Source organism: Mobula birostris, chromosome 2 (genome assembly GCF_030028105.1).
Source record: "Mobula birostris isolate sMobBir1 chromosome 2, sMobBir1.hap1, whole genome shotgun sequence".
NCBI lineage: Eukaryota > Metazoa > Chordata > Chondrichthyes > Myliobatiformes > Myliobatidae > Mobula > Mobula birostris.
This window is the reverse complement of record NC_092371.1, coordinates 208,341,305-208,366,635: the sequence shown is the minus strand read 5'-3', so window position 1 is coordinate 208,366,635 and position 25,331 is coordinate 208,341,305. Positions and strand designations below refer to the sequence as shown.

The 25,331-nt window shown below is 40.9% G+C and overlaps 1 protein-coding gene across 2 annotated transcripts in view; it reads left to right on the top strand.

Annotated features, from left to right (window-relative positions):
* Positions 1-2,982: 2,982 nt before the first annotated feature.
* The window catches only part of tmem214 (transmembrane protein 214), a 40,360-nt gene continuing 18,011 nt past the window's right edge, over positions 2,983-25,331 (top strand). The window contains exons 1-7 of one of the 2 annotated variants that reach the window (XM_072251355.1): positions 2,983-3,196; positions 13,095-13,297; positions 14,111-14,261; positions 17,840-17,974; positions 19,554-19,636; positions 21,065-21,167; positions 23,559-23,640. In XM_072251355.1, the coding sequence (XP_072107456.1) occupies positions 3,073-3,196; positions 13,095-13,297; positions 14,111-14,261; positions 17,840-17,974; positions 19,554-19,636; positions 21,065-21,167; positions 23,559-23,640 (881 nt within the window). In that variant the 5' untranslated portion in view covers positions 2,983-3,072. The remainder of the gene's footprint in view (positions 3,197-13,094; positions 13,298-14,110; positions 14,262-17,839; positions 17,975-19,553; positions 19,637-21,064; positions 21,168-23,558; positions 23,641-25,331) is intronic. The other variant, XM_072251356.1, reaches the window with a different exon arrangement.

The window sequence follows — 25,331 nt, the reverse complement described above, 5'->3', positions numbered from 1 at the left end:
AGTAGATGTAAAGACAAAGCCCAGCTGGATGAATGGAAGGCCAAAAAGAAAAAAGTCAAAGTCAATGGAAAATTAAAACAGAGGATTCCTCAGATGATGTTGTGGATGAAGAAACCAAGAAAAGACATCAGATTGCAAAACAAGCAAGAGAAGGATTGATAAGAGAATACTAAAAGATTCAAAGTGCATTTATTATCAAAGTATGTAAGTACTATACAACCCTGAGGTGCATCTTCCCCACCTCAGGGATGTGTGCTTAGCCCACTGCTCTGCTGTCTCTACACCTTTGACTGTGTGGCTGAGCATCTATAAACCTACTGATGATACAACTATTGCTGGCAGTATTTCAAATGGTGTTGAGAGGGTGTACAGGAGCGAGACATAACCGTGAGTTGAGTGGTGTTGCAGCAGCAACTTGGCATTGAACGTCAGTAAGACCAAAGAAAAGACTGTGGTCTTCAGAAAAGGTACCACCAGTGAACACAATCCAGTCCTCATAGACCGTAAGATATAAGAGCAGAAGTAGGCCGTTCGTCCCATCGGGTCTGCTCTGTCATTCAATCGTGGGCTGATCCAATTCTTCCAGAGGGATCAGAAGTGGAAAGAGTGGGCAATTTCAAGTTCCTGGGTGTCAATATCTCTGAGGATCTAACCTGGATCCAACATAATGGTGCACCTACAAAGAACTGAATTGAATTGACTTTATTTCTTTCATCCTTCACATATAGGAGGAGTAACAATCTTTATGTTACATCTCTATCTGGATGTACAATGTGCAATTTAAAGTAATTTGTAATAAATAGTATGTACAACAGGTCAAATCTGCTTGGCAGCATTATTTCTCCAGTCCTGCCGAAGGGTTTCGGCCCGAAATGTCAACTGTACTTTTTTTCCGTAGATGCTGCCTGGCCTGTTGAGTTCCTCCAGCATTTTGCGTATGTTGCTCGGATTTCCAGCATCTGCAGATTATCTCTTGTTTGTGAGTTGTAAACTTAGTCAGCTCCATCACAGCCACTGGCTTCTATAGTGTACAGGACATCTTCAAGGAGTGATGCCTCTAAAAGGAGGCGGCCATCATTAAGGACCCCCACCACCCAGGTGCCTTGTTCTCATTGCTACCATCAGGAAGGAGGTACCTACTGAAGCCCACCTCTCCAGGAAGATCCGGGAGTCTCCCGCATATCGATAGTGGCTCCCTGATGCCCGGAAATTATATCCAATATCCCGGAGATAGATTTCTTTTGAGAGTGAGAGGGAGAGGGAGAGCGAGCATCCTGATTGGTCTCTCTTCGTGCTAAGTGTGGTCCCCAACCACCGGGCCGTGAGGAAACAATATGATTTGGCGATATGAAACGATATGAGTCATTTGCACCTTTCCTCATTCCCTGTCACGCACTGTTGAACTTGAACACATGCGAGGTCATTAACAGCGCGTCATCCATGTCAGCGCGGGAAGGAGATCAACTCCTCGAGTTTGTAAATGACGGCGGGCTGAAAGGTATAGTTTGACATAACATCTCTGCTTGCATTCTGGATCAAAGGCAAGGCTGAATATCCTGAGATAGCCACGAAAGCACTGAAAACGTTGCTTCCATTTCCAACATCATATCTCTGCGAAGCGGAGTTTTCTGCAATGAATGCAACGAAAACTAAATTGCGGAATAGATTTGACATAAGGACCCCCCTTCGAGTATCGCTGTCTCCCATCACCCCTCGATAGGACCGTGTTGTTGCAGGAAAACAAGCCCAGGGCTCCCACTGATTCAGCGATATTGGTGTGTTGCAATGATTTTATATGTTCATACGGGGAAAATCTGCGCTGTGTTTAATATCTAAACATTACTTAAAATGTTATGATGCTATTGACTTATCACCTATATTCCGGTCGTGATTAACACCCCCCCCCCCACCCGGTCGGCCGGTCCGCAAGAATATTGTCAATATTAAGCCGGTCTGCGGTGCAAAAAATGTTGGGGCCCCCTGCTAAGTAGACCTACCAGTTTTTTCTGTGGGCGGGCTTTACAGTCGACCTCAAAAATAATGACAGTGTTGCTCGCTGCACTGTTTGCAACAGTGACTTTTCTATTGCCCATGGTGGGTGAAAATGTAAAAGACATGTTGAGGTGGGTTTAACAGGTGTCATTCGTTCATTAGCATAGCTAACGTTATTTAAACTAGCTGGCTAACTGCTAAGGAGCTACGCTATTGATGTCCTACGTGATGAGGCCAAACTCCCTGTAGACTTGCTTAAAGTTGTAATAGAATAAACATGGTAATATAATATAAGTACATATTTTAATGTCACATTTGCTGCATATAGCTTGGTTTACAGATTAGACAAAATCACTAAACAAAGTATTACATACACCCTTGGAGGTGGGGGGGGGCGGATATGGTGTTGCGGGGGGGGGGGTGCTACCTCCCTGAAATGAGTTTTTGCACGGTGGGATGGATGTCTGGTGATATCAAATCTGATTTTGATTTAAACAATTTATTACGCGTAATATGTATAAATACGTGTTTGTGTACGTCATCACGCTACCAAGCGATACGTGCACTCCCCGCTTAAAAGTAAACACGGTTAGATTCAGATATCACGTGTCTTCCTTTGAATTAGTTTAATGTTTAAGTTGCAAAACCTAACAAATGTATTTCTGATTCTCTAGAAGTGCTGTGGACCTTGAGTTATTTTCAATGAAAACGGTGAATGATAGGCATGTGACTTTTAAACGAATATGACAACAGTGCAGGAACATGGCGCTGTGGTGGAAAAATTGGCTTAGATATTGATGTTTGTGTGAATGAATGAACCTGGAAGATCAGATAATCCACTACTCATCAATGAGCGAGAAGGTTGTTACGTCACGTTACGTCACTAATCCCGCCCTTCCAACAGCGTCCGCCCCCTCTCCCCACTCGTTGTTTTGTAATAACGGCGCCCTGGCGACGTGGCGCACCGCGTGCGGGGCTGCTGGGCTCGAGCGCTCTGATTGGCTGGGAGACGCCGTTTGAAAGGCGCCCGGCCCAGGAAGGCGGTGGAACAGCCGCTGGTCGCAGTGCCTGGTGTCGTTCATGGCGTCTTCCGGCAAGTGGGAGATCGTCAATAAGAAGAACAAGAAAGCCGCCGTCACCAAGAATGAGAAGAAGTTAGCCCGGAAAGCTCTGTCAGAGAACATGCCTCGGATAGACCCAGTCTGTGAGTATCGAGCGCCGTGCCCTCCCACCTCCGACACGGCGGAGACTCGGGGACTGGGGTGGTGTGTCCCAAGTCGGGAAATGCTAACGACACATGATGAGTGTCTATTCCTTATGTGTACGTTCACAATTTTGTCTCTGAACGTTTTGATGTGAGTGACACTCTGCATTTCCATGTGCTATAATTAGAGCAAAACAACCCCCAAAGCTGCTTGGGAAGCCGATATTTTAACAAAACGCAGAAGCAGGTGGAATAGTGAAAGAAACAAACTGAATGTTTCGGGACAAGGGCCCTCAATCTGGTGAGGAGTATATTTAAATAGAGTCGGGGAAGGAAAGGTACGCGAGTGATAAGATATAGATCAAAGCTCTAATTTACTTTAAAAAGGATTGGGAAAAGTTGAAAGGTTTCGTCAGATCAACGAGAGGAATTAAAGAGATTCTTGTACAGTAGAGTTGGGGTCTGAGGGTGATGAGCTGCGATCACATTGAATGAATGGCGTGCTAGGCTTCAGGGTAGAGTCGCCATGTGTATGTTTAACTTGCTGCTCTCACTGTCTGACCTCTGACTAGCATTTATCCAAAGTATTCCAGAAAGTGAGGATGAACCCTTCTGCTTTTGTATGGATACTGTGCCGCCATCTGGGCTCAACTGGAGTTAGCGATTTTGGAAGTTGTTCTTCATGGATGAGGCTGCAATTTCCACTCCAGTATTTCTCATTTTTTCTTTTAAACTTTTTTAAAAAGTTCTACCAACTGTTAGGCAGTACCTAAACATACCTGTTGTTTCTGTAACATAAAACATATTTGTCTTCTCAGTTTTCTAATACTGATCGAGAACTCTTTAATCCAAAACATTGACTGTTTCCCACTTCCTCCTATTCACCACTGCTAAACAATTCCAGCACTTTTCAGTTTTGCCCTGATGCTGTGCCTGGGTAGGCCAGTATTTTGGTAGCCCAATATTATTTGTACTTTCCCAAATTGATTATAGTGTGGAATAAGCTAAAGTGTTTTATTTTTTCAACAAATGAAAACTTCCTGTGATTTTTGGTGGAGTTGAAAGTATGATTAAATATTTTTAAATGAAGTGCAAGTTCCCTGAAAATTTCAAATTTAACTACCTATGTTGTAAGCTACATATGCCATGTCATCTGCACTATTTATCTTTTCTCATTCGTGTTCATTGATTTTTTTTATTGGTGATAAAACAGTCAAAGAATGTGAACAACCTTGGTACGAGGTTTTCTGTATTTCTATTGCTATTGTTGCCTGCACATAATGACTCTTTGGCATGGTATAGATTTTTTAAAAATGTTATGGGATTATTTTGAAACTGCGTTAAGTTGCATCAGCACTTACACTCGAACCTGTCTTTATCACTGGTAGAAATGCCGAAGTGTTGCAGGTAATTTGATTTATTGTCTTGCCAGCCTTGAAGTTGCTCAACACCTGCAAAGTAATGGAGTTTGTAACTTTTTAGGCCAGTGCGACTTAAACATTGAAATAGCATCATCTCTATTGTTGAGTTATTCATTTGGCAAAAGATTCACTGACTTGTGTAATGTAACTAGCAGGATATTTAGTCCTTTGAACTTGTTTTGCCGTTCATTATCCATTTTTTTTCTCTCACATATGAGACCATTTAGCCTATTTACTGTCTGCTGGCTCAAATTCCCCTACTGATTTTCCTCTTTCTATCTATGCACTCTGAATCTCATCAATTACTTCCCTCCCACTCGCATATACATTTGGGGTAATTTTACAATGGCTAAATAACCTACCAAGTTGCATGTCTTTGGGATGATTAAATTAGATACAGATTTATTTATCACATGTGCATCAAAACATACAATGAAATGCCACATTTGTGTTGTGTTAATAACCAACACCTGCTGATCTGACTATGGGTGTCCTTCCTTGCATGTCCACATCACTGGCCTTCAAGCACAGAGCAGAAGCCTAGACTCCAACCTGACCTGTAACTCCTCCATATCCCTCTCCCTTGCCCTAACCTGACGCCCAACTCCACTCTCCGTTCTTAAAACCTTGAGCTGTGACCTTGATAGTGCCAGCACTATCTTTACTGGAGGTGGGTGGAAACAAGCACCTGTTGAAAACTCTCACAGTCACAGGGAGAATATGCAAACTCCACAAACAGCAATGGAAGTTCTGGCTGGCGCTGCGAGGCAGCATTGTACTGCCCAGTCTTGTACTTCAGTGCCTTTTCCCTGCACCATCTTCACATCCCTTGATTTTCTTCATGTCCAGCTATTTACTAACTGTTCTGAACGAACACAATGACTGAACTTTCACACTTCTCCAGTGTAAAAAATTCCCAAAGTTCAATACTTCCTAACTGAAGAAATGTCATTTCCTCACGCAGACACGAGGAAATCTGTAGATGCTGGAATTTCAAACAACACACATAAAAGTTGCTGGTGAACGCAGCAGGCCAGGCAGCATCTCTAGGAAGAGGTACAGTCAACGTTTCGGGCCGAGACCCTTCGTCAGGACTAATTGAAAGAAGAACTAGTAAGAGATTTGAAAGGGGGAGGGTGAGATGCAAAATGATAGGAGAAGACAGGAGGGGGAGGGATGGAGCCAAGAGCTGGACAGTTGATTGGCAAAAGGGATACAAGAGGATCATGGGATGGGAGGCCTAGGGAGAAAGAAAGGGGGAGAGGGGAACCCAGAGGATGGGCAAGGAGTACAGTGAGATGGACGGAGGGAGAAAAAGAGAAAAAAATTATATGTAATAATAATAAATAACGGATGGGGTATGAAGGGGAGGTGGGGCATTAACGGAAGTTAGAGAAGTCAATGTTCGAGAAGTCAATGTTCATGCCATCTCCCAGTGGCCGTCCATTTTAATTCCACGTCCCATTCCCATTCTGATATGTCTATCCACGACCTCCTGTATTGTCAAGATACAGCCACACTCAGGTTGGAGGAACAACACCTTATATTCCACCTGGGTAGCCTCCAACCTGATGGCATGAACATTGACTTCTCTAACTTCCGTTAATGCCCCACCTCCCCTTCATACCCCATCTGTTATTTATTATTATATATATATTTTTCTCTCTTTTTCTCCCTCCGTCCATCTCGCTATACTCCTTGCCCATCCTCTGGGTTCCCCCCCCCATCTTTCTTTCTCCCTCGGCCCCCCCATCCCATGATCCTCGTGTATCCCTTTTGCCAATCAACTGTCCAGCTCTTAGCTTCATCCCTCCCCCTCCTGTCTTCTCCTATCATTTCAGATCTCCCCTTCCCCCTCCCACTTTCAAATCTCTTACTAGCTCTTCCTTCAGTTAGTCCTGACGAAGGGTCTCGGCCTGAAATGTCGACTGTATCTCTTCCTAGAGATGCTGCCTGGCCTGCTACGTTCACCAGCAATTTGTGTATTGTCTCCAAAGATTATCTTTTTCAGGTATTTTGCTATTTTATCATAGTTTCCATCATTTTCACTACCAGTGTTTGGTACGGGTTCCTCCTTTCTTAAATACAGGTGTTCCCCGCTTTTCAAACGTTCACTTTACGAAACCTCACTGTTACGAAAGACCTACAGTAGTACCCTGTTTTCGCTAACAGAAGGTGTTTTCACTGTTACGAAAAAAATCAGCGTGTTCCCCAAGCAGCCGCTCTCCCCCGGATTCGGAATGGCATTGCTTTAACACTTGCCTGTGAGCAGCCGTTAGCAAGATGAGTTCTATGGTATCGGAAAAGCCTGAAAGAGCTCGTAAAGGTGTTACACTTAGCGTAAAACTGGACATAATTAAGCGTTTCGATCGTGGTGAATGAAGCAAGGACAAAGTGACTTTGGCTTGTGGAAGCTGACGAAGATGATGTTGAAGAGGTTTTGGCATCCCATGACCACAACTTTAATTTTGAAAAGGTACGTAGGTTTAGGGGGTATTTGCTGGATGGTTTGAGTGCTTACAAAGAACTGTATGATAGAAAAATGCGCAAGACTCAGCAGCTAAGCAAGCCTTCCACATCAGCCACAGCAGACGATGAACCTCGACCTTCGACATCGAAGCAGGCAGTCATAGGAGAAGATGAGCTGCCTGCCCTGATCGACGATGAGATGACACCCCAGTGTCCCACCACCCCAACCCCCGGGCCACAGACAAATACCGATTTGCGGAGAATGCTGCGGTAGCCGGGAGGCACACAGCACATCTTTAAGAAGAAAGCCGAAATAAACATGCTAATTAATTAGGTGCTGCCCGACACGTAATTGTCGGCCCAGATCAGAGGCAACGCAATCAGCAATGAGCACTGATCTGGCCCGACAATTGCGTGTCGGGTGGCACGTAATTAATTAGCATGTTTATTTCAGCTTTTTTCTTAAAGATGTGCTGTGTGCCTCCCGGCTACGGCTGCATGCTTCGCAGCAATGTATCGGTCGGCGGTCTGGAGGGTGGGGACCACTGCACCGCCCCAGCCTGCGACGACTCAGTCTAACACACCACCATTAGTGTGCTCAGCGCTTTCCCAATTCCAGTGGGTGATACTACACTGTACATACATTATTTCTACTTTATATAGGCTGTGTATTTTTACGTGTTATTTGGTATAGTTTGGCAGCTTCATAGCTTAAAAGTTACTGGAGAGAGTGTTTTTGCCAACAACGCTTGTGTGAGATTTTCTGCCCAGAGCGCTTGCGTGAGATTTTTGCTTCGGGGAACAGTGCCGGCAATGATTGTGGGAAAGTATTTCTACTTTATATAGGCCGTGTATTTATCATATCATTCCTGCTTTTACTATATGTTACTGTTATTTTAGGTTTTATGTGTTATTTGGCATGATTTGGTAGGTTATTTTTGGGTCTGTGAATGCTCACAAAATTTTCCCATATAAATGGTAATTGCTTCTTCGCTTTACGACATTTCGGCTTATGAACCGTTTCATAGGAACGCTCTACCTTCAGATGGCAGGGGAAACCTGTAGTGGGATTGCACTTGCCACCTCCAATCCATAACAACAGTTCTAGAATCAATGCAACTAAAGTATCTTTAAATATCCATCTTTCAAAACTCTAGGATGCAAATCACTGTCTCCCTTGCATTTGTAAGATTCATCATTCTACTTTTTTTTAGGTCGTGCTAGCTTCCTTTGGCCTTTTTATCACTGGGCCCCAGATTCTTCAGTGGGTTTTGTTTTCTGTGAAAATAGACAAAATATTCACCAACTAATTTTTTTCTTCTTCCCTGCTATAATTTCCCTTGCCCCTGTCTGTAAGGAGCCCATGGCTAATCTTAATAAAAAGTAATTTGATGTTACTGATTTTGTATGTCTTAATAAATCTTGGTATGCTTCCACGCAAAATTGAAAGCATTGGCGGTTATGAAGTCCTGAGGGAGAAGGTATCTTCTACATAGCTACCTCTAGTGAAGAAAGTTTTAAAAAAAAAACTGCTGATGCTCAGGATCAAAATTACATGACAACAGATTGGGCAGATGCTCAAATTAATGAATTGATGTATGGAAAGGTGATATAAAGGTTTGAAATGTTGGGATAAATTTTAAAATGTAGTTCAGTTTATGTGACTGAAGACAATTGAGTAATGGAAGCAGTTTTTTAATGTTCCTTTTTGTTAAAAGTTAGGGGTGAAGTACTATGATGTGTTGATAAAAGAATGGCTGGCCTGTGTTTTAGTATAGACTGCATTAACTATAGCTCTTGTGGGAGATAATTCATCAGGTGTTTTGATTTTTTTTCTTGTTCATGCAGATGTCTCCAATATTGAGATCTGATTTGCAAATAGTTATGAATCTGATATATTCTGTTCATAAACAGAATTAACAATATAGAGCAACGATAATTATCACTCAAGCAGAGCATGTCCATTGGCAAACAATGTTCCCTCTAATTTTTAGTAGTCAGTGTGCGTAAAAATCTTATGTTGTGCAAATTGTTTTCCTGTGACAAAAGTATGTACACACTGAATGCACACATGGGACAGTTTATGTAGGTTTACAAAATATTTGACATAAAACTGCATAGAATAACAAAATAACATACATATTTAAGCCATACACACAAAAAATGCTGGTGAGCACAGCAGGCCAGGCAGCATCTATAGGAAGAGGTACAGTTGACGTTTCGGGCTGAGATCCTTCGTCAGGACTAACTGAAAGAAAAGATAGTAAGAGATTTGAAAGGGGGAGGGGGAGATCCGAAATGATAGGAGAAGACAGGAGGGGGAGGGATGGAGCTAAGAGCTGGAAAATTGATTGGCAAAAGGGATACGAGGCTGGAGAAGGGAGAGGATCATGGGATGGAAGGCCTAGGGAGAAAGAAAGGGGGAGGGGGGAAAGCCCAGAGGATGGGCAAGGAGTTATAGTGAGAGGGACAGAGGGAGAAAAAGGGGGGGAAAGGGGGAAAGAAAAAATATAAATAAGGTATGGGGTACGAAGGGGAGGGGGGCATAAACGGAAGTTAGGGATGTCAATGTTCATGCCATCAGGTTGGAGATATTTAATTTTTATCATATTTAAGTCACTCAATTATTTTTTCTCTTTCCTGTCTTTGGCATTTACCCATTCTTTGTAAACTCATAGAACTTCCATCCCATTGATAGTTTTTGATTCTCATTAACATATCCAAATGACATTCACCTAAACGGTTTCTCAGCTTGTTTTTGAGTTGATTCATTAGGCTAAAACCTCGCTCACAGTCTGCACTAGACGCAAGAAAAGTTCCCCCAATGTCCATCAACTGTACAAGGTCGCAAAACTGTTCATTTTGAAGTACAAATGCCACCATTTGAGCAAAGTTTGAAATTGGTTTGGATTTAATTTTTTCTTGCACGAAAATTTGAATTCATTAAACTGTCTATTACAATATTTTCAGCTATAAAATCATGATATTTTAGACATCAGGCATTAACTTGTTCACCGCCAAATGTGAAGTCACAATCTATAATTGCAGAGAAATCAAAAGCTGACCATACTTGTACCTCAACTTTGATCTCCTCTGGGTTTGATCGTTTTCGCTTCGCTCATCTGCACTCAACCGTAACATGCATAGCACTCCTGTAACAGTTAATGGCGGGTTCTGTTGCCTGAGCTTTTGTACACCGTCCAAATGCGACTTACTTGCCAAATGATGCTTCAAAAAGTCAAGTTTCCAAATATCATCCCACTTCTTTCCACCAGCAAATTCTCCAGCAACTTTTGCATCACGACAATACAAACAGATAACTCCAGTTTCCGAATCATACATAAATATTTCTCGTAGCTGAACGTTCATGACCTCATGAGCTTTCGGTGTACCAGTTTCTGCTATTTTGTTAAGCCATTCAACTTTAAACATATTTGTAGTTCTTTTGCGCTTCACGCCCTTCGCTTCTTTTGAATTTGACACAGTGAATCAATATTTTTTCCAATAAAAACTTAGTAAGCTATTTGAAACAGATCTTCGTAAACTTTACGATATGAACACTGTCCGCTAAACACAGCTGCTGCCGTGAAGCAGCTGTACAAACCAGGATAGGCGAGGTGACGTAAATTAGTGACGTGCATTGTGGTATTTGAAAAAAACGACTAAGTAGTTAACAGAAACAGTTAGCTAAAAGATTATTTTCAATAAGTATAATTATTAACTACATTATTTTAGGTAAATAAACCTTTTGTGTGCACATTAATTTCCTTTGTGCGCTGGTTGAAAAACGTGTGTGCACGCACACAGCTTAGAGGGAACTATGTTGGCAAAGCATCAGCGTTTGGGAGTGTGGCAATAGGGAACCCTGATAAGAGATCAAAGGGGAAATGTTTTACTGACTCACAAAATACAATGATATCCTGAGGGCACCATGGCTAGAGAATAGTTGCCCCACCAAACAAATGATCTGTACTGCATGCAGTACTCTGTGTCTGTATGAGTAATGAAGTAAACTTTTAAATGTTGCTCAAGTAATACTAATAGCAATGTGCTCAAGACAACGTGTCTCACCTAATTTTAAAAGCTAGGATTAAGTATACAAAGGGTAGGATTAAAATGATAAACTCTGGTTTCATTGTTTTGTCCAGCATTGACAAAACAACTACCAGGCATAAACAGAGCTTGGTAAATGTTCACACTTAATAACTGTGTGACTTTCACAGGAACAGAACTGTGCTTAACTCGGGTAGGACATGTACTCTGAATTTGAAGTCTCAGGAAAATGCATGTAGAAAATGGTTCTGAGAAGTGGCTATTACTGGGGAGAGGGTGCTTGGGAAACTGAAAGGTCTAAAGGTAGAAATCACCTGGACCACATGGTCTTCACTCCAGGGTTCTGAAAGGGGTGGTTGAAGAGATTGTGGAAGCATTAGTTCTTTCAAGAATCAATAGTGTCTAGTATGGTTCCTGAGGTCTGGAAAATTGCAATTGTCACTCCACTCTTTAAGAAGGGAGAGAGGCAGAAGAAAGGAAATTATAGGCCAGTTAGACTGACCTCAGTGGTTACGAAATATTGGAGTTGATTGTTAAGGATCTGGTATGATGTGGTTTCAGGGTACTTGGAAGCAAATGGTAAAATAGGCTGTAGTCAGCATGGGTTTCTTGAGGGAAATCTTGCCTGACAAATCTGTTGGGATTCTTTGAAGAAATAACAAGCAGAATATACAAATGAGAATCGGTGGAGTTGTGTCCTTGAATTTTTGGAAGGTCCACATATGAAGCTGCTTAACATGTTAAGAGCCCATGGTATTGCTGGAGGAATACTAGCATTCCTGGCTGATTAGCAGGAAGCAGAGAGTAGGAATAAAGGGAAACTTTTTTGGTTGGCTGCCAGTGACTAGTGGTCTACAATGGTTCCTGGTAAGACTGCTTTTTATGTTTTACCTCAGTGACTTGGATGATGGAATTGATGGCTTTGTGTCCAAGTTTGTGGATGATATAAAGGTGGGTGGAGAGGCAGGTAGTGCTGAGGAAGCAGGGTGGCTGTAGAAGGACTTCATGCAGTTTGGTAGAAGAAATAAAGGTGTAGACAATTTTCTAAATGGAGAGAATTCAAAAATCTGAGGTGCAAAGGGACTTGGAAGAGCTTGTGCAGGATTCCCTAAAGGTTAACTTGCAGGTTGAGATGATGGTAAGGATGGCAAAAGCAAGGATGTGGTGCTGAGGTTTTATAAGGCACTGGTAAGGCCGCCTTTGGAGTATTGTGAGCAGTTTTAGGCCCCTTGTGTAAGAATGGATAAGCTGACATTGGATAGGTTTCAGAGGACGTTCATGAGAATGATTTCGGGTATGAAATGGTTACCATATGAGGACTGTTTGGTTCTGGACCTGTACTCGCTAGAATTCAGAAGAATGAAGTTCCAGTGAGATCCCCCGGCCTATCAAATGTTGAAGGACCTTGATAGAGTGGATGTGAATTTTAGTTTGGGGAGGTTTAGGACCAGAGAACACAGCCTCAGAATAGAGGGGCATCCATTTAGAACAGAGATGAGGATTTTCTTTAGTGCGAGAGTGGTGAATCTGTGGAATTTGTTGCCACAGGTGGCTGTGGAGACCATTGGGATATTTAGGGTAGGTAGATTCTTAGTTAGGGCATGAAGGCAGGAGATTGGGGTTGAGAGGGAAATGGATCAGCCATGTTGAAATGGCGGAGCAGACTCGGTGGGCCGTATGGCCTAAATTTGCTCTAATATCTTATGGTCCTTTCAATGGATTTCTGACGACATTGACATGAGTTTTTCATTTCTAAAGCTCAAGACACCATGAAATCTGGTAAAGTTCAGGCATGTTCTATCCTCACAATCAATTCGTATGCTTCTGAGCTTGGTCAAGTGTATATTTGGAAATTGTCTTGTACACCCAAGTTCATATATTAAGCAAATGTTGAAATGTAATTTTAGTATTTCTTTGTGAAAGCAGAACTATTTGACATTACTTTTTTTAAAAAGCTCCTTTGAAACCTTCTGAAACCCTCTTTGAACTTGGATTTGAGAAAATGGGAAAGAAGCAGAACAAAGAGCAAGTTCCTCCCATATCAACTGAGCAACCACAGCAGAAACCAGCCTCTGGGGGAAAGATGGTCAAGAAATCTAGTGGTGATAGTGGACCGAAACACAAGATATTTCCTTCTTTAGAGGCGGCTGTTAAAGCTGTACGTATTCAAATACTTGTTTTCTATATTTTCTATTTTGTTTTGCCTTTCAGTGTAATATGTTGGAGTTCTCTTAAACTGGTTTTGGTGAAAGTGTTGAAATCTTGCGTTGTACAAAAATTAATATCTACAGTTATGAAAAATATTTATTTTTCAGCTTCTATGGAATACAATAGAAATTATTTTCTGTACTTCAAACATAGTTGACACAATCACTATCACATGGGAACAGAAATGGTCTTTAGCCCCTTGAGCTCATTCAGATTCACAGATTATCTCTTTACAACCTTTAGTTGATAAAAATCCCAAGATTTTCAAATGAGCTATTAGCCTAGAATTGACTTCCATTTACGTAAAAGGTCCAAACATGTATCAGTATTTGCATGCTGGCCATATTTTCTGAACCTACACTCGCAGCAAGTGGAAATTTCTAGATGTGACAAGTAACTTATTTCCCACTGCTGTTAAGGAGCAATTTGATTGTCTCTGACATTCTGAATTCCAGGGCTTTGTATATAATTATCAGAAATAAATTAGCCATTGATTTGCTTTCTGTATGGCATGTTAATTGTTGTATTTGAAGGCTCTAAATTTACCATAGGCTGCACATTTTCAGAATTTGCTAAGTGATATATTCTATCCTTCCTTGAAAGACCTTAGTATTTGTCAACTTAAAAAAACATTTTTCTTCATCTATTAATTATTACTACACAGTATTTCTTCTCTTGGAAAACCAAAACACAATATTATACAATTTTTCTGCCGTATTAATTGAAGTTGAATATCTAACATGCAATTTTTTTTTTTCTGCAGCTTGATTTGAAAGAACTTCAGGAGCAAATGGATAAAAGTCAGGACTTGTTTCCTGGGAACCCATCTGTCTGGGTGAAGGATTTGGCTGGTTACTTAAATTATAAACTGCAGGCACCGGAATCTGAGCCCACCCTCAGTCAGTATTCTTATGGTCAGTTGTACTCCTTATTTATTAGGTGTCTATTAGTATGCATATGTATCAATATATATTCAGTATTTCCAATTAACCTGTCAATTAACATGCTTTGTAGCCATGTTATGGATTGTAGGGTATCTAGTACATGAAATAAAAAGGATCTTTGCTTTTTTTTAAAAAGTCTGCCAAGTGGCTTGTCATATGCACATGTGCAATGAAAAACTTGGCAGCAGCATTATAGGCACATAACATATAAGCAGGATTCACAAGAAATGCAAATTATACACTTTTTTACAAGAGAGAATTCATTTACAACCAAAAAAAATCAGTAAATGATAGTGCCAGGTAGTCAGTGTAGTGGTTACGGTTTAAGAACTAAATGGTTGAAGGTAAGTAGCTTTTTCTTGGATCTGGTAGTATGGCACTTAAGGCTTCTGTACTTCCTGTGAGACGGTGGTACAGCCTGGATGATGGTGATCTTTGTTGGATGTTGCCACCCTGAGGCAATGTCTTGTGTGGATACCGCTGATTGCGGGGAGGGATGTGCCTGTGATGTATCAGGCTGACTCCACCACTCCACAGTTTGTTCTGTTCCATGCAGTCAGGATATTTAAAACTTGGTGTTCAGTCACAAGCTGAACCTCCTTGACCTTCTAAAAAAGTAATGATGCTAGTGTGCCTGTCTTGTAATTGCATCTATGTGCTGGACCCAGGGCAGGTCATTGATATGTTTACACCCAGGAATTTGAAGCAGCTGACCCTCTCCAAGAATCTGCTTGGTTTTCCTGAAGTCAGTAATCAGCTCTTTCATTTTACTGACACAGAACAAGAGGTTGTTGTTATGGCACCACTCAGCCTGGTGTTCTATCAAGCTTTTGTATGCTAATTTACTCCTGATTTATGCACGCAATATGCTCTTGTTGCTAGCTCTCCTTAAACAGAGCTTTGAAAGTACCACCATATTACTATGACCATTGTTTCCTTTCAGGAGCTGGTAGTTTAAATTTTGACTATTTAAAACTTCTAATTAGACATTAAGATGGAATGTTATTGAAATTGATGCTTTTAGTGCTGGATTATCAATTCTTCCCCTTCTCCAGAAACTGTTTGGAGAATGGGGAGGTCAATGATTTTTTTAAAAATGAGCAATTGTAATTTTATTTTCCATGGTGGTAACAAATCTAGTCCGTTGCTGATATCAGTTCCTTTTTGTTGTTGACACAGTTCTATACTCCACTGTAAATATTGGGTGTTCTTTTAAAGGTGTTGGTGCAATGGTGGTTGTTTTTTCATTGGCTACTATGTGTTTTGCTCCATTGACCGACAGTCAATAGTGGCAGGCCCCTTAATCAGCATGTTATAATTGATTAAAATTGAACAGTTTCACTTTGACTCAGAATTTAGTCAATACCTGGCACTAGTCTGGGAAAGAGTTATCAAACTGTGATCTACCTGTTTATGTGGCCCAGGCATCCTTTTGTTGATACCTAATTTTAAGATGTTAGTTCAAAACAAAACCTGCCATCCAGTGCCTGTGCTATCATTTAGCTAAGTGAGCAGCCATTCACATTGCAACATAGTGATAGCAGAATTGTTAATCTTTTTATTTAGCACGTAGGAGCATTAAATAGGTAGTGGTAGTCCTTTGGATTCGAAGAAGACACGCTGTTGTACAGTTCATCTGTAGACACGGAGGTGGCTCTGGAGTCCCAGTCTGGAAGCGCAGAGTCTAGCACAATGGGGGCACTGGAAATCCGTTGTTGTAATAATTGTGGCTGCTGTTTTGTGACGCCGCTCACGGTTTTCCATCAGTTTTTGGCAGCGCCTGTCTTCAAAACTTGTGTAGGCTTCATAGCATAGGGCTCACCAGCAGGTTCTGTCAGCAGCCACAGCTTCTACTTCCCTTGGCTGATGTCACAGTAGCGTAGGGTTTCCTTCACAGCGTCTTTGTAGCGCTTGTGTGGACGACTTTGAGGTCTCTTTCCGGTCTCCAGTTCACCATAGAGCAGCTGGCAAGGCATACGGTGGTCGTCCATTCTGATGACGTGTCCCACCCACTGCATCTGGGCTCTGATGATCAGGGTCTCAATGCTGGTGGACTCCGTGTGATCCAAGACCTCCAGATTGGAGACATGGTCTTGCCAAGGGTGGAGCGGAAGGCACACGTGAAATTTCTCCAGTTGTTTGATGTGTCGTTGGTACAGAGTCCAGGTCTCACATTCATATAGGAGGGAAGGGATGACCACAGCTCTGTAGACTTTCAGCTTTGTGGAGCTGTGGACGTTGTGCTGATTGAGCACCCTGGTATGCAGCCTCCCCAGAGCCTGGCTGGCCTTGCTGATCTTGGAGTCAATTTCTTTGTCAAAAGACCCATCACTGGATGATGCTTCCCAAGTATTTGAAGCTGTTTACATTTGTCAGCTGGGTGTCGTCAACAGTGATTTTTGGTTCTATGGGGTTGGTGTTTGGCACGGGTTGGTGAAGTACTTCAGTCTTGTTCAGGCTGATAGTCAGGCTAAAGGGTGTAGCAGCATCTGAGAATTTGTTCAGCGTGAACTGTAGATCACTGTCTTTGTGTGCCAGGAGCACACAGTCATCAGCAAAGAGGGTTTCTTGAATGACTGTACGGAGGCACTTTCTCCGTGCGTTCAAACGGTGAAGGTCAAAGAGAGCCGCCCAATCGGTACCTGATGTACACTCCCTCCCTCAGACCTTGGACAGCACGTGACAACATACAAGTGAAGAACAGATTGAACAGGACTGGGACTAGTACACAGCCCTGCTTCGCCCCATTGGAAGTGGCAAATGCAGCTGACGTATCACCACTGCAAAGGACCTGTCCTGTCATTCCATTGTGGAGCAGCTGAATCATCTTCCCGAATTTCCTCGGGCATCCGTAACATCTCAGGATGATCTGGAGAGCCTCCCTGTTTACAGTGTCAAATGCCTTTGTCAGGTCAATGAAGACAGAGCAGCTTGTTCTGCTTGATGCACTTCTCCTGGAGTTAACTCACGGCAAATATCCTGTCTACTGTACTCTGTTCTGGCCGAAAGCCACACTACACCTCTGGGAGGCTCCTTTCCGAGACAGTGACAAGTCTGTTCAGGAGAATGCGGGCAAAAATCTTGCCTGCGGTGGACAGCAGTGAGATACCCCTTTAGTTTCCGCAGTCTGATTTGCTTCCCTTGTAGGAGCATTAAATAATGGTAGAGTAATAGACATGGTAAGTATGAAAGCTTAAATACTATTTTAAAACTGAATTACTTATTTTGAAATCTTCATCTGAAGAAATAACAGTAGACAATTGTACTTTAGGGTCAGAGGTTGCAGAATAGTAAATGACCTTGTTTGTCATTTAGAAACCCCAAATCTTGTCTTGTAGCATCCATTGAAATGAGATTCCGTGATTACGGTAGAGATGATTAAAAATGGTGCAGTGTGTAGAGGTGTATGGATTTACTGATGGCAGTGTCACAATTACTGTGTAATAGCGTATCTTTTCAGTTTTGATGGTGCTTCGTGATGTTTGGTCTTGTAGTTGCAAGAACACCTGTTTTTAACTTCAGCTGCCTTTTTGTTAAATACTTTGCAGATTATCCATATTGCCTTACAAGTAAGGAGCTGAGGAACATTATCAAATTACTGCTGGGGAAAGCATCTGACAGCTTGGAGCATTTTTTTGATCACTGTATTTACACAATGCTGCGTGAACAAGACAAGGCTGCTGGTAAGTAGTTGCTGAGACCCATTTCAGGAATTTTACATTTTGTAGTAAGTGGTGTCATATTGGGTCAAACGCAATGGTCCAACCTGAACCTTTATGAATTTAGTTCAAAATCAGTGTTTCATAAATGTTTCGTACGTAGCCTCCTGTTTATCAAGTCTTTGTGCAAAATTACATTACACATTGTAGACTTAGCCATCACACAACCTTAATTTGAGTTATGTTTCTTTTTATCGGTCTTGATGCTTTTGGTCCTGAAACTTGTAATGATTTAAGCTTTAAGGCTATTGATTTTTAAACTTTGGATATGATCCCTTCTTTGCTCATTAAAATGGTGCTAATTTTATAGTTGAATATAGAAGTATTTCAATTACTTCTTTATTAAATTGATACTTTGCATGTTCTACATACTTCAAGGAAATGCTTCTCCTCACTTTTGCCTTCATGCTCTAGTTTGCTTATATTGTTGATATGGTCAACAGTTGATTCTGTAACTGTTGCCTTGATCTACTATAATAAATGTAGTAAAATGTATTTGATTCCAGTAGAGGATCACAGAATTGTAGTAGAGAAAGGAAGATTTATATGCTAATTATGGTGTAAGACGTTGGCAGGTGTTTAAATCTGAGTGGTGCTGGGTACAGATTTTGACGGCCTTGCTAAGAAAGCTTAATGCATGCGTATTTCAATGATGCCTTAAGTAGTGCTGACAGTAGCTGAGACTGATTAAGGTTAGTGGATGAAGGATTGGGTAAGGAGTCCATATTTGAATTACTGTACAAATATTAGAGCTTCACTCACAAGGAAATGAAGATTAGATCACCCTGAATCTTTGTTCAAGAGATTCAAGTACCAGGAGGATCCCCAATGTTTGCAGGAACTCAGGTTTCTCTCGTAGCACAGAAACAGGCCATTTAGCTCAACTTGTCCAATCTGACCATGTTGCTCATATAAGCGAGTGCCATTTGCTTATGTTTAGCCTGTTTTCTTTCTAAACCTTTCCAATCCATGAAATAATCCCCCTTCATCACCCTGTCTACCCGTGATCTCTTTCAAGAAACCATGTACTTGTACTCCAAGGTTCCTCTGTTTTACAATGCTATCCAGGGTCCTACCTTTCGCTATGAAGATCTTGCCCTGTTTAGAAGTGACCTCCTTGAAAGTTTATGGTTGTTAGAGAACTGGATGGCTGAAAATTGGTCTGATGGAAGTAACTTTTCAGCCTGGTTGTAGATGATGCCCAAGTCTTGTGTAAGGGCATGATTTTATCAAGTGCATGTTTGGCTAAGCATTACTAAGTGAAAATTTTCAGGCTGAAAACATTCTGTTCCATGTATGATATAACTTGTAGTTTGTAGAGTTGTTTAATTTAATCACATTGTGGAGTTTGTGGTCTTGGGTCAGAATTCGGGTTGAGAGGATAGTGTCATTTTACATGATTCTGAACTGGTAAGAAATAGAATGGAGTAGTTATGGATGGTCAGTGATATATTGTTCAATGGACATAACTGACGAGCATCCTTGTAATACACGTTCAAATGAAAAAGCCAATACTTAATGAAGATAAATTTGCTGCTTTCAGGTGAATCTCTGCATGGCTACAGAATTTGTATTCAGGCTATTCTGACAGACAAACCTAAAATTGCAACAACAAATTTAGGAAAGGTAAGAAAAATTGGTTTTGTCTTATTGCAAATCTAAACAAAATGTATCTATTATTATAACCACTAGTTAAAGCATTAATAAACATAGAGAATACAGGTTTAAGATAGACTTCAATGAGGAAAAATGGGAAGAGACTGAGTACAACATGTGTTGTCTTGCACTGGTTAAACTAAAGTTGCTATTTACCCTATTAAATACTTTGCCTTGTGGGTGAAAAGCCATGCTTTTAAGGACACGTTGGCTGATATCTGCCATCTCGAAAGGATTCCTTTTTTTTGATTCCTCAATTGTTGTTCAGGGTACTCCACCTCGCTTTCCCATTGGATGTAAACATATTTTGGCCAATTTTTGGACCACATGTCCTTGAATGCACACAAATTAGTTCAAATGTTACTTTTTTCATGTGTCAGCCTCACATTTTGTCTCGATTGCATATCTGGAACTTCAGTTATACATGCTATAAAGTATACTGACTGACTTTCAGTACACAACATATTGCTGTTTCCTCACTCTTTCCTCCAATTCTTATTGATTGCACCATCTTTATCATATTTGATTGTTGAAGATCTGGGTTAATCTGCCCACTGTTTTTTAAAAAAACAATATCATTCTATTTGATGTTTGACTGTTATAATGGAAATTGTTTGAGAAATCTTGGATGAATCAGAATTCTGAAGAGCTGGTTGATGGGTTTCATTTCAGCAATGATCTGAGCATTAGATCATTAGTTTTGATATGGTGGAATAAATCCTGACTTTTTTCTTCTCCATCCTATCTCTCTCTGCATCTGCGCCCCCCCCCCCCCCCCCCTGGGCTCATCTGACATTTCTTTTCGCTTCAAAATAACATAAAGGGCTTTTTGTTTCCTCCTGGCATATTTTGGTTAATGTATTATAAATGACAAGTTTTAAATAAATTTGCATAAGATTTGAAAAGTATGAAATTGCATTAGTATTATAGGAAGTGATTGTTTATAAAGTATATGCAGATCTTCTGGAATTGACCCGTTGAATTGTAAATACAAGTTCCAGTTCAAGATCTGCATACACTTGCAGAACATCCACTGCTGTTTATAGCATGAATGGGGAAAATTAGGGAGCAGTATTTCTGGGGTATTATAAAATTGTTTAATAAATGGTAATAGATTTGTGGCCATTTGGAATAATTTGTATAATAAGTTTCAATTTGCTTTGCTTCATAGCACTATAACATTGGGAGGTTGGGTGATACTTTTTAACATTTACTCAATGATTTCTATTGTGAATACCTTTGGGGCCTTGGGTAATAAGGTTGTGATGTTTATTATTTTGTTATTAATATCAAGTTTTAAGGCAAATAGAGATTCAATTTTGTTTTAATTATAAAGCTTTGTGCTTTAACTTCTAATTTATATTGCAAATATAAAATAGTGAATTTTAAAATTTTCAGTACCTAGAAATGCTGAGATCCCAATATAATAAACCAGCTAAATGCCTTACCATCATGTGGGCTCTAGGGCAAGCAGGAACAGATTTGGCTGAAGGATTGAAAGGTAAGGAATCATAATTAACCTGAAGTGTGAAAATGGAAAAGATTGGCTTAATACTATTAATTTGTTCTATCTGGAGCTTGGTTTATAAGCTTTGCTGTTTATTTTAATGTTGCTAGGAACTCAGAATACTGGAAACACTCAGCAGATCAGGCAGCATTTGTAAAAAAAAAAAAATAAAAAAAAAAAATATTTCAAGCCCCAAACCATTCAGTACAGGGAAAGGAGCTGGGGATAGAATTAATTTTCAGTAGCAGAGAAGGTAACGGAAACGATGAGTAGATGAAAAGGAATATTTCTGGAGTCATACAGCACCAGTAAAGGCCCAACAAGTCTATGCTGACCACAGTCCCCACCCAGCTGATCCCAGTTTCCAGTGTTTAGTTTGTATCCCTCTAAAACAGGGGTTCCCAACCTGGGGTCCATGCTTAATAGTTCATGGCATAAAAAAGATTATGAACCCCTACTCAAGCGTTACCCCTCCGTGTATCAGTTAAGCACTAGAATAGCTACTATTGTACCTGCCTCAACCACGTCCTCTGGTAGCTCATTCCATATGCTCACAACCCCCAGCATGGAAAAAGTTGCCCCTCATACTTTTAAATCTTTTCCCCTCTCACCTAAATATGCCCCCTAATTCTGGACTGTTGCCATCCATCTTATCATTTGCTCTCATAATTTTAAACATTTTTCTAAGGTGTCCCCTCATTCTCTGATTTTCTTAGGAATAACGACAGCCTGGCAAACCTCTCCCTATAACTTAGGCCTTCTGGTTCTAGCTCTAAACAACTTTCAGCCACCACTTTCTGCTTCCGACCTCTGTGTCCAGTTTGAATCTGCTGAACTAGCTCTCCCTGGATTCCATGGGACATCACCTGGGAGATCAGCCTGTCATGTGAGACCTTGAAGGCCTTGTTTGGGTCCAAATAGACAACTTCCACTGCCTAATCAAGTCTAAATTTTTGGTTACCTCAAAGAACTTTAGAAGGTACACCAAGCATGACTTTTCACATAAAGTCACACTGACTCCTTAATCACTCGTCTATCAAAATTGAAAGCTATTGAATGGTGAAAGGCCTTGATAGAGTGGCTGTGGAGAGGATGCTTCCTATGGTGTCCAAGACCAGAGGTCACAGCCTCAAAACAGAGGAATGTCCTTTTGGAATGGAGGTGAGGAGAAATTTCTTTAGCTAGAGGGTGGTGAGTCTGTGGGATTTGTTGCCCCGGGCAGCTGTGTGTATGTATGTGTGTATTGGCATGGTGGAGCAGACTCGATGGGCCAAGTGGCATTATCCTGCTCCTATATTTTGTGGTCTAAAATGTCGTTAGACCCTGACTCTGAGGACTCCCTCCAGTAATGTCCCCACTACTGATCTCAGGCTGACTAGCCTGTAGTTCCCCAGCTTGTCCTTGTTACTCTTAAGCAATGGACCAACATTAGCCACCCTCCAGGCTTTGAGAACTTCATCAGTGTCTAACATACTGTAGGTGTCTCTACAATTCTTCAGCTTCCCACAAAGTCTGAGAATGCACTCAATTAGGCTCTGTGGATTTACTTATTTTACTGCACTGTAAAGCTGCAAATATGTCCTGTCTTGTAATATAAATGATCTCTAAAACATCTCCACTTGTTTCCTTTATTTCTTGAGCAATAGTGATTTTTCTCTTCAGTAAATACCGAGGAGCAGTGTTTGTTTAAAAAAAATTCCACCCATCTCCTGGGGCTCGAGGCATAGGCGGGCAGCCTTACTGATTTCTGAGGGGACCTACTCCCTCACCCTTTTAATATAGCTACAGAACTTATTGGGATTTTCCTTACCATTACCTGCCCGATAATTTTCATACTCTCTCTTTGCCCTCCTCTTTTAAATACATTCTTAATCTTTTCATCGTCATCAAGGAATTCACTCATCCCTGACCTAAATCCAATGAATGCTTCTTCCTTTTTCTTAACCCAAGCCACAACATCTCTCATCAGTTAAGGTTCCCTTGTACAGTGAGATCAAATGGGTTCATGTTTCAGTAACACATTTATGCTTTTTGTGTTGCTAATGACAGGCCATTGACTCCAAGCTATCAAGAATAATGGGGAAAGAAAACCTGGAAACTGTCTGCAGCACAATTGGCCATTTATGCTAGTCAACTCTGATTTTCTATATTTTATACACATCTTATTTCGAGTTTCTGATATTTTGATTTTCAACTTTTTGGGAATTCTTATCTGAAACCCCATTAAATAAACTGATTATCTTTGTCTAAATTTGTCCCCCATTTGTCCAGTCCCTTTCAAGTAATAACAACAAAATATATTAGATCTAAAGCAAATTTAGTGCAGGCGATTCTTTCTTTTGCAACATAGTTTGATCTGAAAACTACTCTGTTCTTCCACTCTAGTATGGCTTAACATTATGCTTCCTGTATTGGGCATCAAAGCACTGTCTGCTTTTGCAATCTGCTATTTGGATAGACTGCTAATGTGAGTATACATAAATATCAAGTGATAAGTTTTGAAAATACATTACAATGTCATTGTATGTCTTGAGTCCAAGATGTATTCAGTACAGTAAAGAATAAACATCATACCACAGAAACTGATGGGGAAACTGTCCTCGCTGGGTCTGAACACTTCCCTCTGCAATTGGATACTGGACTTTGGAACTGTAAGGTCACAGTCAGTCTGTGTGGGCGGCACTGTTATTCATACTGCTGAAGTATGACTGTGTTGCTGGGTCCAGCTCAAACGGTGTCATCAAGTTTGCCTTATTGAGAACAATGACGAGACAGAGTATGTAGAGGAAGTGAAGTGGCTGGTGGACTGGTTTGAGAAGAACAACCGAAGCCTGAACATGGAGAAGACAAAAGAAAATTGTGAACTTCAGGAAAGTGCAGATGAGCCACCCCCCTCTGCGAATACATGGCTTCTCCAAAGAGAGAGTTAAGTGCCTGGAGTTCCTGGCATTTCACATCACGGATGACCTCACCTGGTCCCCTTAATATCACCTCCCTTAACAAGAAGGCACAGCAGCGCCTCCACATCCTAAGAAGATTGACACAAGCAAGGCTCATTCCCACCGCCCCCCTCCCCCGCCCACATCCTAACTGTGTTTTACAGGAGCACTGTTGAGAGCGTCTTGACATGTTGCATCTCCATCTGGTGTGGGAGCGGTTGAGCACTGGACCAGAATTCCCTACAAAGGACTGAGAACTGCTGAGAGGATCATAGGGGTCTTCCTACCCTCCATCGGGAAAAATTATCAGGAGCACTGCATACACAGGGCTCTTAGTATTATTAAGGATCCCAACCATCCATCCAGCATCATCCTTGACTTTCTATTATCGGGCAGGAGACTACGATGCATGAAAACAATTAACAGTTGGAATGAGAAGGTTTCTTCCCCCAGGCCATTAGGCTTCCGAACTCCCTTCCACATCATACTCAAAGTGTCACTGGTTAATCTGTTCTGCACCTTACAATATTTAATATAATGTACTTTTGTGTGTGATTCATCTATAGATTTTATTCCTGCATTTAAAAGTTATTGTGTGTTATGTGTACTACTGTGCTTTGCACCCTGGTTCAAAGAAATGTCTCATTTCTATATACATTATACATGTGTATATAACCATATAGTTAAATGACAAAAGACTTGAGTTGCTTCTCTTTCTAACCGATGAATAAATTTAGGATTCAGCATGTGACTTTTTAAGTTCTCAAATGTAAAACATATCTACCCTGTCCTGCTGTTTTTGTTGGGTTCTCTCAATGCAAGGTCCCTTTGTGTAAGTTTATGAGAATTAAATTGACGAAAGCTTTTAGTCTCTGCATGAGTTTAGTTTAGAAGATAGCTGGTTTGCTTACTTTGGAGAAATGAGAATTGTCAAATACCTGAAGGCAGTCCTACCAGAATTAAGGCTGCCTCAAAACAGACTATTGAACAGGGGGGAAAAAGGGGTTTCATCAACTTTAATGGAGACTATAGACCTTAATAGGGTTGGCTGTGTTGCCCTTAAGTTGAATATTAGGAAGACTCAATAAATACTTTGTTTTTATTCCCCTAATATAGCATTTTTCATATATAAGCACGTAGTAATCATCCCACATCTGTGGTGGTGAAGCACCTCAGCAGCTAATTTTTTAAGCTGCCATGTTTTTTTAAACAAGAATTT